The sequence below is a fragment of the Pipistrellus hanaki genome (genome assembly GCF_964339955.1).
Source record: "Pipistrellus hanaki genome assembly, chromosome: 15".
NCBI classification, from domain to species: Eukaryota; Metazoa; Chordata; class Mammalia; order Chiroptera; family Vespertilionidae; genus Pipistrellus; species Pipistrellus hanaki.
In genome coordinates, this window is record NC_140517.1 from 233439 (window position 1) to 249194 (window position 15756).

A 15756-nucleotide genomic window follows, 5' to 3' on the forward strand; every position below is an offset into this window, starting at 1 on the left:
TTTTCCAGGCCTTCTGCAGGTTTGCACCTCAGGAGTGAGAACCCCATGAGGTAACCGCCACGGCCCTTTGCCGCCCACATATTATGGCGAGGGGCGTGGGTGTGAGCCAGCAAGCCGCCTCTGGAGGCCAGCGGGCACCCGGGCCGCTGTCCTGTCAGGGGGGTTCCGTGGGCTGGAGTCTGCTGGCAGCGCAGCAGGAACGATGGACCGCACCGCCCACTCACCTGGCGGGTAAGGCGAAGGGTCCCGCCCGCCAGAGGAGATCCCCGCCCCGGGGGTTCCCGAGGAACTCCCGCTCCTTCGCTCCTTCGTCCCTGGCGCTGCAGAGGGCCTGGCCCGGGGAAAAGGGCCCGTCCGTCCCGGAGCCGCGAGGCCTCCTCTGGGACCGCTGCTGGGACGCTCTCACGGGGTGCCCGCTGAGCCGCTCTTCGGCGGGAGGATGCACCGGCTTTGGCTTCCACTAGATGGGCTCAGCGGGGACAGGTGGGAGCGGACAGGCCCCGCCCCGGGAAAGGCCCCGCCCCTCCCAGCCCCTCGGGAATGCACAGGCCCCGCCCATGGTAAAGGCCCCGCCCCTGGGGAAGCCCTGCCCCTCCCAGCCCTGTGGAATCCACAGGCCCTGCCCCTGGGGAAGGCCCCGCCCCGCCCCACTCCGCCTCACTCCGCCCCGCGGGAACGCACCGGCCCCGCCCTCTGGGAAAGGCCACGCCCCCCGGAAACGCACTCGCCCCGCCACGTGGGAAAGCACCGGCCTCGCCCCACCAGGGAAAGGCCCCGCCCCTGGTAAAGGCCCCACCCCACAGGAACGCACTGGCCCCGCCCCCGGGAAAGGCCCCGCCCTGTGGGAACACACCGGTCCCGCCCCCCTGGGAAAGGCCCCGCCCCTCCCCCTGGGAAAGGCCCTGCCCCTCCCCCTGGGGAAGGCCCCGCCCCGCTGGGACGCACAGGTCCCGCCCCCGTGAAAGGCCCCGCCCCCGTGAAAGGCCCCGCCCCGTGGGACCGCACCGGCCCCGCCCCCTAGGGAAGGCCCCGCCCCTGGGAAAGCACCGGCCCCGCACTGGGACAGGCCCCGCCCCGCCCCGCCCTGCCGGGCCGCCTTGGCAGAGGCGGCGGTGACTGACTCCAGCCCCGCCCCGCGCGTCACGGCCGGGCGGTGGGCGGAGCGGGCTCGGCGGAAGCGCCTGGCTAGCGGAGAGGCCGAGCGGAGCGGCGGACGCCGGGGACCCCGGGGACGGACAGGTAGGGGGGCGGCCTGCGGGGCTCCCGGCAGACCAACGGGAGCGGATCTCTGTCCCGGGGCGGGGGGACTCCGCGGGAGGGCGGGCGGGGCCCCGGGAGGGGCTGTGGGTCCCGGGCCGCTGCGCCGCGGACAGGGTCCCCGGGCTGAGGGGACCTGTGGCTGCTCATCCTCACCGGCGCCCGGCCCCGGAGGCTGGTGGCGCTCGGGGACACAGCGGGCGGAGGGTCCCGGCGGGCGGAGGGTCCGGGCGGGCGGAGGGTCCCGGCGGGCGGAGGGTCCCAGTCCCTAAGGCCCGCCCCGCCCCCAGGATGGGCAGCAGCTCGCTGTGCGAGGACTACCGCCTGTGCCTGGAGCGGGGGCTGCGGTGCGGCCGCGCGGGCGTGTGCGGGGACCCGTCGCTGCGCGCCGTGCTCTGGCAGATCCTGGTGGAGGACTTCGACCTGCACGGGGCGCTGCAGGACGACGCGCTGCCGCTGCTCGCCGACGGCCTGTGGGGCCGCGCCGACCTGGCGCCCGCGCTGCGCCGCCTGGCCTGCGCCTTCGAGCTGCTGGAGCTGGCGGCCGTGCACCTGTACCTGCTGCCCTGGAGGAAGGAGTTCACCACCATCAAGGTGGGCGCCGCGACCAGGGGGGCCCTCTGCGGGGCGGGCTTTCTGGGGTCTCAGCCCCCGGTCTCAGGGCGCAGAGCGCGCAAGGGGTGGGTGGAGACCACCCCAGGGTGCCTGCCTCCCGGGTGGATCCTGCCCTTAAAGCTTCCTTCCCTTCCCTCCCCAAAGTGGCCTTGCGGCCCCAGTTGCCATAAAAGCCATAGGACGAGCCCACGGGAAGGACTTGAGTTTCCATGGTCACCCAATGCCTCCAGGATGTGGGCTGATCCCATTTGTGGAGAAGGAAGCCAGCTGGGTGTGCCCCTGTGAAAGCAGGCAGGGGCTGGGGAGGGGAGGGGGCAGACTGGGCACGAACCCGGCTCACCCCGGCCCAGGCAGGAGGGCGGTGCTCGGAGCCGGCCTGGCCCCTGTGGTGGAGCCGCCGCCAGCAGAGGGGGGCAGGCGCTGGTGCCTAATTCGGGAGGGTAGGGAGGTGATGATGTCACCGGGCACGTGGGCGAGTGGCCTCCACCGGTTGTCATGGCAGCGGCAGCCTTTCTGGGGAGAGGAGCTCTGGAATCCGCTGCTCTTGGAGGACACAAGCTGGTCTGAGGTTCTGGGACTTGATTCCTCCGTTCAGAGGGAAGGGGGTGGAGGTGGTGCGTGCCTGGCCAGCCCCACGGCAGGCTGGAGGGAAAACGGGCCTGGCCGTGAGGTGCTCCTGGGCCTCGGTGTTGGGCAGACCTGGGGAGGTCCGGTTCTGCCTCCTCCTGGCCACGTGGCATTGGGCCGGCTCCCTCATCTCTCCCAACTCATTTCCCAGATGGTCTCAGCAATAGTCCAGTTTAAGGTTCGTTTCTTCGTTGGGAGGGGAAGGCAGAGCCCGGAGCACAATGCCTGCACGCAGTGGGCTGGCTGATGTGGGACTGGCAGGGAGGCACTGGCCCAGGCTGAGAGCCGGGGAGGGCTCAGGGTCCCCGGGTTGTGGGTTTTTGAGCCGCAGGAGGCAGTCGCCATCCCAACAGGTTTTCCTGTTGTGCACACAACTCTGCCGTCCGAGAACCTCACCCACCTGGAACCCAGAGGCAGTGGGGGGTCCGTGTGGGTGTGTGTGTGGGGTCTTTGTTGGGTTCTGACTACTGGGCCTGGAGAACATACGTGTGTTTTGTTTTGTTTTTTTTAAATATATATGTTATTTTTAGAGAGGGATAGAGAGCTAGAAACATCAATGAGACAGAATCATCGATTAGCTACCTCCTGCACACCCCCTACTGGGGATGTGCCCGCAACCAATGTACATGCCCCTTGACCAGAATCGAACCTGGGACCTTCCAGTCTGCAGGCCTACGCTCTATCCACTGAGCCAAACCGGTTTCGGCCATACGAGTTTCTTAAGCTGTGGTGAGGCGGGCGTCGTTGGCACCAGGCTGCCACTGGAGTGAGGGTGTGGTGGGCTGATGCTAACCGGGCCCTCCCTTGCAGACCTTCTCAGGGGGCTACGTGCACGTGCTGAAGGGCGCACTGTCCGAGGACCTCCTCATCCAGAGCTTCCAGAAGATGGGCTACGTGCCCAGGGACAACCACTGCCTCCAGGTGGCCGCCCCGCCCCCCGCCGGCCAGCTGGTGCAGGTGGCCCTGGGCTGCTTCGCCCTGCGGCTGGAGTGCGAGATCCTGGGCGAGGTGCTGGCGCAGCTGGGCACCAGCGTGCTGCCGGCCGAGGAGCTGCTGCAGGCGCGGCGGGCCAGCGGGGACGTGGCCTCCTGCGTGGCCTGGCTGCAGCAGCGGCTGGCCCGGGAGGAGGAGCCGCCGCCCCTGCCGCCCCGGGCCTCCCCCGCCGGGCTCCGGGCCCCGCTGGACCTGTACCGGGACCTGCAGGAGGACTCGGACTCGGACTCCGAGGAGGCCAGCCTGTACGGAGGGCCCTCTCCGGGCCCGGGCTCCCCCTCCTCGGAACCGGCCTACCGGCCGCTGCGGTGGGAGCAGAGTGCCAAACTGTGGGGCCCTCAGGGCGAGGCCTGGGAGCCCATGGAGGAGGCCGAGGCCCTGCAGGAAGTCAGCAGCCCACCCCGCAGCCCGCCCTACGGGGTCCTGGAGGAGGAGGAGCCGGAGCCCGAGGCTTTCTCCTTCCTCTCTCTGCGCCGGGAGCTGAGCCGGCCCGGGGACCCGGCTGCTCCCAAAGCCCCCGGGAGCCCCGACCCCCAGCACGGGCCCCGGCCTGTCGGCGAGCCCCCCGGCTACCAGGTGCACAGCTGCCTGGCCCCGGGGGCCCTGCCGGCCCGCTGCTGCGACACCTGCCGCCAGCTGCACACCGCCCACTGCGCCGCCCTGCCCGCCTGCCGCCTGGGCCACGAGCTGCGCGCCCTGCTCGGCGACGCCCACCAGCGCCTGTGGCTGCAGCGCGCGGAGATGGACACCCTGCTCTACAGCAGCCCCGGGGCCCGGCCCTAGGCCCAGCCAGGCCCCTGGTCAAGGGCTCCCCGCGTTTCCGAGGTGCTCCTCTGGCCCTGGTCCCCTCCTGGGCCCGGGCCCCTGCCGCCCCGGAGGGAAGTCCGGGCTCAGCGTCCGCCTCCCATGGAAAGTTCCTCTCACCCAGACCCACCCCAAACGTGCTGCGGGGAAAGGTCTAGCCGACGTGACTGACAAGGCACCCAGGCCTGTCCCCATGAAGGACCCTCCCCTCCTCACCGCGGGGCCCATGGTCAGCCAGGAGCCCCTGCTGCTCCCTGTGGTTTTGATTTGGGACATGCTGCCTCCAGGCGTCCGGGGGGCTCTGCCAGGTGCATGGCTGACCGGGCTGTGGAGGCCCAGACCCTCACTGTGGGGTCACAGGCCACACTGGCTGGACACGTGCCTGGTCACAGCTGGGCCATGGATGGAGACGATCTGATCTCACCCGGAGGGTGCCCAGCTCTGGAGCAGGCAGGGGCTGATGGAGCCTGGACGGCTCAGTCACTCTGGGCGCAGCCCCAGGCTTCCCATGAAGCCCACCAGGCCCACCAGCGAGCACTGAGCCTGCCAAAGCCCTCGCGCCGCCCCCTGCGCGGCCCCTCCTCCCCAGCCCCGTCCTCCCCACCCCTTCCCAGCACTGTCACAGGACGGAGCCTCCCACATTAAAGCACAGAACCGCCCGCGTCTGTCAGGAAGCTTTTATCTCGTTTGTTCCTGTAGCACCAACCGTACCTCCCGGGCTCCGCCCCCGGAGGCACTGGCTCTGCTCTCCCGTGGGCTCGGCCCGGACCCGGGTCCAGCCCCTCCACAGCACGGCCCGAGGACCACGACAGGGCGGCATCCGAGTCTGCACGTCCCTGGCCAGCAGCACCCCAGGATGGGCCCGTGGGTGCTTCCTGAGCTGCTGGGAGCCCCGGGCGTGGCGGGCAGCACCTCGCAGGGCCCAGGTGGGGACAGGACAGCTCGGTGGGGTCCGGCTCAGGGTTCCACACCCACGTGGTCCATGGCACACCCACCACCCCCAGCCCGGTGCACACCCTGCTGCTCTGGGGCAGTGGTGGGTGAGGGGGCAGGAATCGGCGGTCCTGGCCGAGGGTCCAGCAGGGTCTTGGGAGCCTGTCAGCCCGGCCTCCGCGGTCAGGGCCTGCAGCGCTTGCTCTGGCTCTCGGACACGGCGGGAGCCGCCCGCTTGTTGCGGTGGTGAGGGAAGGTAGGCATGAGCTCGGGCTCACAGGCTGCGGGAGGGGAGTCAGCACTGGGGGCACTCAGCATGCACCTCAGGTCCCTGAGCCCCCCGCACCTCCCTCTGCGCCCATGACCTGCAGACAGCATGGCCAACGGCCAGCGGCTGCCCATGCAGGGCCAGCACACCACCTGGATGGGTCTGGGCTGGGAGTGCCCCCACCCCCACGTCATGGGCTGGGGCCTGAGGAGCTCTGAGGCCATCTTAGCATCCCCCCCACCCCCGAGAAAAAGGCCACCAGCCGGCTCTGCAGACAGAGCCCGAGGGCCCGGACTCACGCAGGGGCTTCTCCTTGAAGTAGGAGCTCTCCAGGCAGTCCCCGGCCGTCGCCCTGGGGGCAGTCATGTGAGCACACCATGCCCAGGCAGGTCCCCCCAGCTGCCCGACCCAGCAACCCTGGTTCCCACCCCTCAACAACACAACGGACAGGGCGGTGGGAGGGGCTGGGCCCGGAGGGGTGGGACAGGTGGGTGAGGGGGGGGCTGGGCCTGGAGCGGTGGGACAGGTGGGTGAGGGGGGCTGGGCCCGGAGGGGTGAGACAGGGGGGTGAGGGGGGGGCTGGGCCTGGAGCGGTGGGACAGGTGGGTGAGGGGAGGGGCTGGGCCCCAAGCGGTGGGACAGGTGGGTGAGGGGGGGGCTGGGCCCGGAGCGGTGGGACAGGTGGGTGGGTGAGGGGGGCTGGGCCCAGAGGGATGGGACAGGTGGGTGGGGGGGCTGGGCCCAGAGGGATGGGACAGGTGAGTGGGGGGGCTGGGCCCAGAGGGATGGGACAGGTGGGTGGGAGGAGCTGGGCCCGGGGCAGTGGGACAGGGGGGTGGGAGGGGCTGGGCCCGGGCGGTGGGACAGGGGGGTGGGAGGGGCTGGGCCCGGGCGGTGGGAGCCTCGCAGTGGCCCGTGTCGGAGTGGACAGACCACAGAGCTGGGCCGCGTGTGGGGACCCCGGGGCCCGGCCCGGGCAGTACCTCTTGGTGGGGTCGTACATGAAGAGCAGGTTCAGCAGGCGCAGGCCAGCCTCGGACAGCCATGGGAAGCGGTGCTTGAGGTTGTTGTAGGGCTGCTTCCGCAGGCTGTACTGGCCGACCAGCGGCAGCCGCGAGAAGCCCTGCGGACGGAGCGCAGCTGCAGGGCCGCCCTGCGGGCAGGGGGGGAGGGGGCAGGGCCGCCCAGCGGGCAGGGGGGGAGGGTGCAGGGAGGGGAGCAGGGCCACCCAGCTGTCAGGAGGGGGCAGGGCCGCCCAGCGGGCAGGGGGGTGCAGGGAGGGTGCAGGGCCGCCCAGCGGGCAGGAGGGGGCAGGGAGGGGAGCAGGGCCGCCCAGCGGTCAGGATGGTGCAGGGAGGGGTGCAGGGCCGCCCAGCGGGCAGGAGGGAGCAGGACCGCCCAGCGGGCAGGAGGGGGCAGGGAGGGTGCAGGGAGGGGAGCAGGGCCGCCCAGCGGGCAGGAGGGGGGCAGGGAGGGGAGGCGGAGGCTGGTGCTCACCGGCCAGATGTTCTCACTGGGGGTTCCCAGCAGCTGGACGATCAGGTCCACCTGGTGGATCTCCGACGTGCCCGGGAGCAGGGGCTTGTGGGCCAGCAGCTCGGCCAGGACGCAGCCCATGGCCCTGCGGAGCGGAGTGGTGCCTCCCTCACACACCTGTCAGCACCACCAACCGGCCGGTGGACAGGCCTGAGCTCGAGGCACACGGAGGGGCCAGACGGGCCAGCAGGCCGCTGCCTGCCTGCAGGGCGGGGCCTCCTGGTCGGGAGTGCTGTTCCCACACTGCCCTCCGGGGTCCCAGGCGAGGCCCCCTCCCATCGGCCCCAGACCGCCCCCACGACCCCAGCCCTCACCACATGTCGATGCTGGTGGTCTGCGTGGTGGTGCCCAGCAGCAGCTCCGGGGCTCGGTACCTGCAGACAGACGCGCCACCTCAGGCCGGCGCTCCCGGGCCCCACAGGGACCGCGAGCCGCAGCTCAGCCACGTGGACCACCCGACCTCAGGCAGGGAGGCAGCCTCCCCGCCCAGCACAGCTCAGAGCCAGGCGGGGTCCTGTGCCGGGAGCTGCCCAGACCCAGCCTCCGAGTGTGCGCAGCTCCAAGGCCACCCGGACACCCCACTCCCCCCCCCCAGGCACCCGCCCCGCCCGGGACTCACCACAGGGTGACCACCTTGGGCGTCATTGGTCTCACCGGGATGCCATAGGCCCGGGCCAGGCCGAAGTCCGCTGACAGGCAGACGGAGGGAGGGAGGCGGTCACCCAGGGGGCCAGCCCTTAGCCCTCAGGGAGCCTATAGGATAGATCTGCGCCTCACCCCCCCACCCCCCCATCAGCAAGGGGCAGGCACAGACACCCACCTCGGAGCCAGCACCCACCTGTCTTCACGCAGCCCTTGTCGGTCATGAGCAGGTTGGAAACCTTCAGGTCCCTGTGACAGAAAGGGAAGGTCAGGGCCCCAGGAAGTGAGCCACTGGCAGTCCTGTTGTCACCATGGTAACACGCAGACGCTTTCCCACGTCTCCTGTGTGGACTTAGGGAAACAAGGAGGGCAGGCAGCACAGGCAGCTGGACACCGAGCTCTCAGGACTCCGAGAAGCGGCAGAGCCAGGCCTCCGGCCCACATCCAGCTTCTAGTCTAGCTCCCCACCTGGGCAGCCCCAACTGCCCCAGGGCGCAGGGAGCCGCTGTCCTGCTCTGGGCTCAGATGGCCCCCCACCCCCACCCCCAGGTCTGGGCCTTCCTGGCCTGTGTCACAGACCCCAGGCCGCTCTCCACTGCGGGCTCAGAGCCTGCCTGCACGTCCCCATCGGAGCAGCAGGAGGTGGTGTTTGTCCCGGATGCTTCCCCAGGAGATCAGGACAACCTCCGCTGCCCTGGGCCTGGGTCTGCTCCCGCCTCTCCTGACCCTGGGCCAGGCGCACTGGAAGCCGGGTCAGAACAGGGTCAGTACCAGCACCAATGCCCAAGACCCCACCCGCCTCCAGGCTGATGCCATCCCGGCCCGAGGCCCTGCCCCCATCCAGACCCAGCTCCCGACTGAGCCCTCTGGCTTTCCGGAGTCCCACCTGTGGATGATGAAGTTCTGGTGCAGGTACTGGAGACCCCGCAGCACCTGCAGCACGATGCACTTGACCTGTGCAGAGGGCAGGACGTCAGGGGGGGATGGGAGGGACCGGGCCCCGCAGAGCCCTGGGGCCCTCCCTCGCACCTGGGCCTCCGAGAAGGGCGTCGGCATGTTCTCCAGGAGGCTGGCCAGGTCCTGCTCACAGTAACCCATCACCAGGAAGATGCTGGAAGCAGCAAGGGGAGCACGGTGCCACCTCAGCCTCCTGGGGAGGGGGGGCTGGCAGAGGGCTGGGCAGGGCCGGCGTGGCGGCCGAGGGCTCACCTCTCCAGGTGGTTGCCCACCACCACCTCCTTCAGCTCCACGATGTTTGGGTGGCGGAGGCGGAGGAGCAGCGTGATCTCGCGGAGGCTGCTGATGGGGACCCCTGCAACCGACAGGCTCAGACGCCCGCCCGCAGACCAGACCCTGCACCCTGCCGCCTCCGTGGGCCCTGCCCCCCAGTCAGGGCTCTAGTGCCCGCTCAGGAGAACTGAGGTGTCCCAACACGCAGCCTGAGCCCCTCCTTCCACGTCAGAGGCAAAGCAGCAGCTCCCTACACAGACCCCTGTGTGTGAACCGGCCCTCTGAGCACGGCAGAGCCCTGCCCGCCGCAGCCAGGAGGTGAGGGAGCGTGCAGGCCGCCTGCCTGGGGCCTGGGAGGGGAAGGCCCGGTGGGGGGTGAGAGCTGAGAGAGATGAGGGAGACTGAGGAGGAGGAGGAGGAGACAGAGGGTGGGTGGTGAGTGGAGGCCTCACAGACCAGCCCCCTCCCCCACCTCGCAGAGGCTCTCCAGACACTCAGTCCGGGGTCCAGCCCTGAGGGAGCCCCGCCCGCTCCGGGCTGGAAGCCCTGCTCACCATCCTTCTCCTTGTCCATCCGCACTTTCTTCAGGGCCACGATCTCATCCGTCTGGGTGTCCCGGGCCCGATCTGGGAAGGAAACTCGTCCGTGTGGGACGCAGCCCGCTCCCCGGGCGCACGCCCTGTGCACACGGCCTCTGCCTGACGTCCGGGCTCCCTTTCCCTTCCACGACCAGGTGCCCAGCTGCAGCCCCGCCCCCGCGGCCCCACTGGACACGTGCTCTGGGCACAGGGCACAGGGTGCCTCGTTAGAAAGAGCCCCCCTGAGTTCCCGAGTGGGTACGCAGGTCACTGCCTGGTGCTCTGAGGTCCCCCTGTCCTCACACCAAATCAGGTGCTTTATCTACAAAAAAGATGCCTCCGCACAGCACTGTGGCGAGAGGCTTAGTGGTGGGCGCACACCAGCGTCCAGCTGCTGCAAGCTCTCGGGGAGCGTTGCCCTTTACTACGGAAACAGCTGGGGCCACCCCTGGTTCCGCCGCAGCAGCCTGACGGCTATCCAGATGGGCAATCCCTCGTACAGGCGATCCTCCTGGCTCCTTCCGGTCCTAACACGGCTCCCGTGGGACTGTCCCGAGCCCCGGCCGCCCCCTCGGCCACTCACACACGATGCCGTAGGTGCCCTCCCCGATGCGGTTCAGCTTCTCAAACTCCTTCACGCTCCGGCACCGGCCCAGCTAGAAGAGAAGGCAGGGCGCTGGTAACGCCGGGACTGGCAGCCAATGGGACAACCGGAGGTGGTCATCCCCCACTTTCTTTGTACCGCTATGTCTCACTCCCCGAGCAGAGGCAGCCAGAGCCCTGGGCTGGTCAGGGGAGAAAAGGGGGGTGATGATACTGGGCAGGCAGCCACGCCCTCCCAGCCCCACGGCCCAGGGTGCCTGTCTAACAAGGTAACCGCCGGCCAGCTGTGGTTGAAGTGAACCGTTCACTTCCTCAGCTGCACCAGCCACACGGGAAGTGCTCAGTGGCCTCAAGTGGCTCGTGGCGACCACACTGGACGATTCAGAAAACAGTTCCGTCACCACAGAAAGTCTCCCGAGCAGCCCTGGTCCCAGGGACGCTCTGCAGGTGGCGGAAGCTTCAGAAATACCGGCCTGGGCGGGAATGCTTCCATGGCCGAGGCTCCTGCCCCTACACGCAGGCGTCACTGCCTCCTCTGAGCTACGAAACGCGGCCCCGCGGCACGCGGCCACCATGGGGGCTGTTTTCCCAGCCTCCCTTGCAGCTGGGTATGACCACACGACTACGTTCTGGCCAACAAGAGACAACCTGAGTGCTTGGCCCGCCGTGTGGAAAAAGCTGCCTCTCTCAGGAGGGTTAGGGGAGGGAGAAAAAAAAGCCTCGTACTTAAGCCATTATATCCTGGGGTCTCTCTGTCCTAGCAGAGAGCTTGTACCCCAACACACCTTCATAACGGGGTACACACACCCAGGCAGGCTGAGCAGCACAGGCTGCAAGTTAGAACTGGATTCTAACAGCTCCTGTCTGGCCCCTGCCTCGATTCTCTGGCCAAACCTTGCCCTCCACCGCACTGCTTGCTAACGCCCCGGGAGCCAGGCGGCCCGGACTGAGGGAGCTCTCTGTGACCTCACCTCCACCTCCTTCCCTTCCCACCGAATCCCCCTTCTCATTCTCTCCTCCCTGACTGGGCTCCCGCCACTCCTTAAGTCTGCCTCCTTATGTCTGCATGCCCCAGACACAGCAGCACTTTCCAGCCTGGGGAAATGCCAGCCCTTCCACAAATTCCTCCTGCGCCGCACCCCCCCCCCTCTCCCCCACCCCCGGCCGTGAATTCTTCTCTGACATGAACCACCTCCTACTGTGCACTGGCTATATGTCCTGATCTGGGAGTGTCTTTTTAAAAAATATATATTTTTCATTGATTTTTAACAGAGAGGAGGAGGGATAGAGAGTTAGAAACATCGATGAGAGAGAATCATCCATCAGCTGCTTCTTGCACACCCCCTACTGGGGATGTGCCCGCAACCAAGGTACATGCCCTTGACGGGAATCGAACCTGGGACCCTGGAGTCCGCAGGCAGATGCTCTATCCACTGAGCCAAACCGGTTTCGGCTGATCTGGGAGTGTCTTAACTCGCCGCGGAGAGCAGGGCTCCCAGCACTCAGCGCACCGATCCCGGGTGCAGCGCCTGCCGGCGGTGGCCGGGGCGGCTCCGAGCCTCACTGGGTACGGGCTGGGCCTTCCAGAGCACCACCAAGTAGCTCAACCACAAGCCAGCCGCCAGGGCTCCGGCCGGCCCTGCAGGAGACGATGGTGGGAAAACCGTTCAACGTCCCGAACCGTCACCCTCCTTCCCTCTGCAAAAGGGGCGGCCATGGTGCCTGCGGCCAAGGGACATAACGCAAGGCCGAGCCTGGCCTGACCCGTTCAGGCAAACCCTCCTGCGACACACGGTGCTTCTGGGTCAGTTTGCCGAGCCCGTTCTGGGCGCAAAACTCTAAAAAAAAAAAAAAAAGACACTCGAGAAGACACCCGGAACCCGGGCCGCCACTACAAGCCCGGGCTGGCCGCCGGCTTCCGCGCCTGCCGCGAGGAACTCTGGGACTGCCGTTCCCGCCCGTGCCGGAAACCGCGGCGCTTCAGCACGACACTGAGGGCCCCGACCTCGTCGGCCCCGCCCGTCCGCAGCGGGCGCGGCTCCCCCGCGAGCGACCCCCGAGCGCACCCTGTGTTCCGGAGGCACCGTGAAGAAGCCTTCCTTACGGACGCACTTCAGGCGGATCTGCTCCGACTCCGGCTCCGGCTCCGCCATGCCGAGCGCGGCGCCCGCTCCCCGGGGCGCAGGCGCACACGGCTCCCTCGGCTGTGGCGCGTCCCCACTTCCGGGGCGACGGTTACCAAGGGAACCGGAGGCCGCCGTGGACCTGAGCTCCCGGGACGCGCTCAGGCCCTGGGGGTTCGCGGCTTCGGTTTAAACCCGGCTTCTGGCGGGGCTGGGCGCCGAGTGAGTGACGGCTGCCGGCGGAGGGGTGGCCGCGAGGGGACGGACGGCATCGCACGGGGGGTTGTGGGGGTGAGACCCGGGCACCTGGCGGTGTGCTCGGCCCTGTCCGGCGGGCTCACTGCGCAGCTGGGGCGGGCGGACGGGGCCTGGGGATGGGCGGCAGGAGAGCCGTGCGCGCCAGCGACCGGCCCTGCGGGAGGCCCCTGTGCTAGGACCGCGCTGCCGGCGCTAAATTAACGTTAAGGTAAGCCAAGAACATTGTGTACTAAGTTAATGCGTGGAAATAATTTTTTAAAAGTTAGTCCTTTATTTTTTAAAAACATATTTTATTGATTTTTTACAGAGAGGAAGAGAGGGATAGAGAGTTAGAAACATCGATGAGAGAGTCATCGATCAGCTGCCTCTTGCACACCCCCTACTGGAGATGTCCCCGCAGCCAAGGTACATGCCCTGGACCGGAATCGAACCCGGGACCCTGCAGTCCGCAGGCCGACACACTATCCACTGAGCCAAACAGGTTTCGAAAATTTTTAAAAAATTATTTTTATTGATTCCAGAGAAGAAGGGAGAGGGCTAGAGAGAGAGAAGCATCAATGGTGAGAGAATCATGGGTTGGCTGCTGTCTGCACGCCCCCCACTGGGAACCAAGCCCACAACCTGGGTACGTTCCCTGGACCGGAATCGAACCTAGGACCTGGAGGTCTGCAGGCTGAAGCTCTATCCACTGAGCCACACTGGTTTCGGCCTTTTGGATTCTTAATACCCTGGGTCGCGGAGCAGCCAGGCTAGGAGCCCTCCAGCCCTCCATGGAACTCCACACCTTCAAGTTGAGTGCTCAGAGCCCCACCCTCTTTGGGTGCAGCGACGGCTCATTCACCACCCAGCCCATGCTCCTTCGGAGTGGGCGGGAAGGAGCTGAACAGAAGGGAGAGGTGCCCCCTGCTGTCTGTCTATCACTGCACAGCCAGCCAGTTCCAACGGGGTGGAGGTGGTGGGGGGTGATTTAGTAAAACTAGTTTCAGGCCCTCTTGCCCTCGGCCAAGCTGCCAGCAGCTCTGGGGAAGGTGAGACCATGGCAGTCACCGGGCGGGGGAAGGGGGACTCTCACCTTGAAGGGGGAATGGGCACCTGCAGCTTCCCACAGGCAGGGCGGCGCTCCTGGCACCACGGCTGGCACTCAGGGCACAGTGAATTAGGACAGCGACTCAAGGGGTGGTTTATTCGTCAGAGATTAAAGCAAAGGCGTCTATTGTGCTGGGATTCCTGTGTCGGGCATAGGGGCCGAATACTACCTCCTCGCGAATGGTCCTCTGCTCTGGGCTTCTGCTGAGAATCTCATTTGAGGGTGAAGTGATCACGATCTTTGGGATGTTGGTGATGTTCCTGCTCGCCTTAGCTTTCCCTAGGAGGAAGGAAACACCCGGGTGTTGAGTAAGTCTGCAGCGAAGCAGACCACGTCTGTGTGACGGCCACAGCACAGGACAAACAGGCGAGGTTGGAAGCAGTCAGAACTGTGCGTGAATGTTCAAAAGCTTAACCCAGATCCCTTCTAGGACCAGAGGAGACTTCTGCCATCCATCCACCTGGAGACCGAGCTGCCAAAGGCCCAGGAGGCAGACGGCCTCCACAAGGCAGGCAGGCCGCAGAGGTGAAGTTCCGGTGCAGCATTTCCAAGGGATTCTAAAGCTGGTAGCAGCTCTCTGTACAGAACTTTATCCGTCAGAACGCTGCACAAACGGACACTTCTGATGTTGGCCACCTTTTCTTAAACTTGCTCAGTTTACAAGGAATACGTAAGACTTGTGAAATGCTGATTTTGTCAAATGTTTCAAAAAGCAGAAGGCCCTGCCTGCCTGCAGCCTCTGGGGGTACAGTTCGAGGCACATCCCTGGGCGCCTCTGGTAAAGCACCACAGGGGTCTCTGTGCACATGTGTGTATGGGAACAGCACGCCCGGGGTCACGTGCTGCCCCAGACAGCTTGGCAGTCTCCCGTGTTCCCACGTAACACCTCGTGGGCCTGGCCGCACGGGAACCAGTCGCCAGTGCTGAGCCCTGGAGTGACGACAGTGAATAATGACTCACAACAGGCTTCTGAAGTAGGTCCTACGTTTGGCAGATGAAGGAACTGTGTCAGAGGGAGATGCTGGAGCCTGGTCTCAGGTCCAGAGCCCCCTTGAACTTGAATCCTGGGTGATTTTAACCATTGCCCTGGGCACTGCCATGTCATCCTATCTCCATTTAATTTCATTTGGGGAACTTATTTTTTCACATTGTTTCATACACGTGTTTTATATTATTAAAACTTCTTAAAGGTTATGAATATTTGACTTAAAGCAATATATGTTGATTAAAAATTGCACATGGCTTGATTCTTCTCGCAGGACATTCAAGGTGGCCACTCGCAGGGCTGTGGACACTGGCTTCTGCTTGACTCGTAGCCTGTGGCCGGAAGGCTCAGCGATGGGGCAGCTGACGGCAGCACTCCACCAGGGGGCAGCTCTGGCTCCAGGCTCCAGGCCCCAGGCCCCAGGCCCCAGTGAGCGTTCCAATGAGCCTGTCCTGGCCCGGCCTCAGAAGTCCCCTCTGCCACATTCGGATGGTCACAGGAGTGATTTAGGGAGGGGGACAAGACCACATCCAGGTGGGAAGAGCATCCGGACACAGCGTGGTGGGCGACGTGGGCTTGTGTTGGGGAAGCACCAGCAGCCATGCATGTACCTTCACTTTGCCCACCTGTCACATCCGGTTAGACTTGGGTGCAGCTCCCAGAGGCCAGCACTCGCCTGTCATCCATGGTTTTCTGAGGTGTGATCCACACACGATAAAACACAGAGTTCTTAACTGCTCGGCGGGGTGAGCTTTCACAGTGGCACACGCCAGGGTAACCACGCAGACACGATGCAGAAGGTACCATTGCTCCAGAGCTCCCGCAGGCCCATCCCCATCTGCCCACACCCCAGCCCAGCCCAGCAGGCCCTTTGGTTTCTATCCCGTCATAGTCGAGCCCACTTCCAATAGGACAACAACAGAATCCTCGACTGGGACTCCCATTCGGTTCCGGTATCAGGTGTATTAAAGGGGCTCCGGCTGAAACCGGTTTGGCTCAGTGGATAGAGCATCGGTCTGCGAACTGAAAGGTCCCGGGTTCGATTCCGGTCAGGGGCATGTACATTGGTTGCGGGCACATCCCCAGTAGGGGGTGTGCAAGAGGCAGCTGGTCGATGTTTCTCTCTCATCGACGTTTCTAGCTCTCTATCTCTCTCCCTTCCTCTCTGTAAAAAATCAATAAAATATATATTTAAAAATAAATAAATAAATAAATAA

At 66.0% G+C, this 15756-nt stretch overlaps 2 protein-coding genes across 8 annotated transcripts; one reads left to right on the forward strand and one right to left on the reverse strand.

Annotated features, from left to right (window-relative positions):
• Positions 1 to 1122: 1122 nt before the first annotated feature.
• SPATA2L (spermatogenesis associated 2 like) lies at positions 1123 to 4280 on the forward strand. Of its 2 annotated transcripts, XM_084861190.1 has the most exons (3): positions 1123 to 1239; positions 1548 to 1851; positions 3310 to 4280. In XM_084861190.1, the coding sequence occupies exons 2-3, from the start codon at positions 1549 to 1551 to the stop codon at positions 4273 to 4275; spliced, it is 1269 nt and encodes a 422-aa protein (XP_084717316.1). In that variant the 5' UTR covers positions 1123 to 1239; position 1548; the 3' UTR covers positions 4276 to 4280. The 2 variants fall into 2 exon arrangements, with proteins under 2 accessions (XP_084717316.1, XP_084717315.1); XM_084861189.1 differs by lacking the exons at positions 1123 to 1239; positions 1548 to 1851 and adding an exon at positions 2189 to 2677.
• A 679-nt stretch (positions 4281 to 4959) lies between these two features.
• On the reverse strand, positions 4960 to 12319 carry CDK10 (cyclin dependent kinase 10). 6 transcript variants are annotated; one of them, XM_084861194.1, is made up of 14 exons: positions 12153 to 12299; positions 11483 to 11924; positions 10067 to 10139; positions 9460 to 9531; positions 8885 to 8987; positions 8705 to 8786; positions 8562 to 8629; positions 7872 to 7924; positions 7653 to 7722; positions 7348 to 7407; positions 6995 to 7118; positions 6481 to 6620; positions 5797 to 5849; positions 4960 to 5510 (listed from the first exon to the last, which is right to left on the reverse strand). In XM_084861194.1, exons 4-14 carry the CDS (start codon positions 9476 to 9478, stop codon positions 5413 to 5415), a joined length of 870 nt encoding a protein of 289 aa, XP_084717320.1. In that variant the 5' UTR covers positions 9479 to 9531; positions 10067 to 10139; positions 11483 to 11924; positions 12153 to 12299; the 3' UTR covers positions 4960 to 5412. The 6 variants fall into 6 exon arrangements, with proteins under 6 accessions (XP_084717320.1, XP_084717318.1, XP_084717319.1 ...); XM_084861192.1 differs by lacking the exon at positions 11483 to 11924 and having other exon boundaries at positions 7351 to 7407; positions 12153 to 12311; XM_084861193.1 differs by lacking the exon at positions 11483 to 11924 and having other exon boundaries at positions 6499 to 6620; positions 12153 to 12311.
• Between the last annotated feature and the right edge of the window lie 3437 nt (positions 12320 to 15756).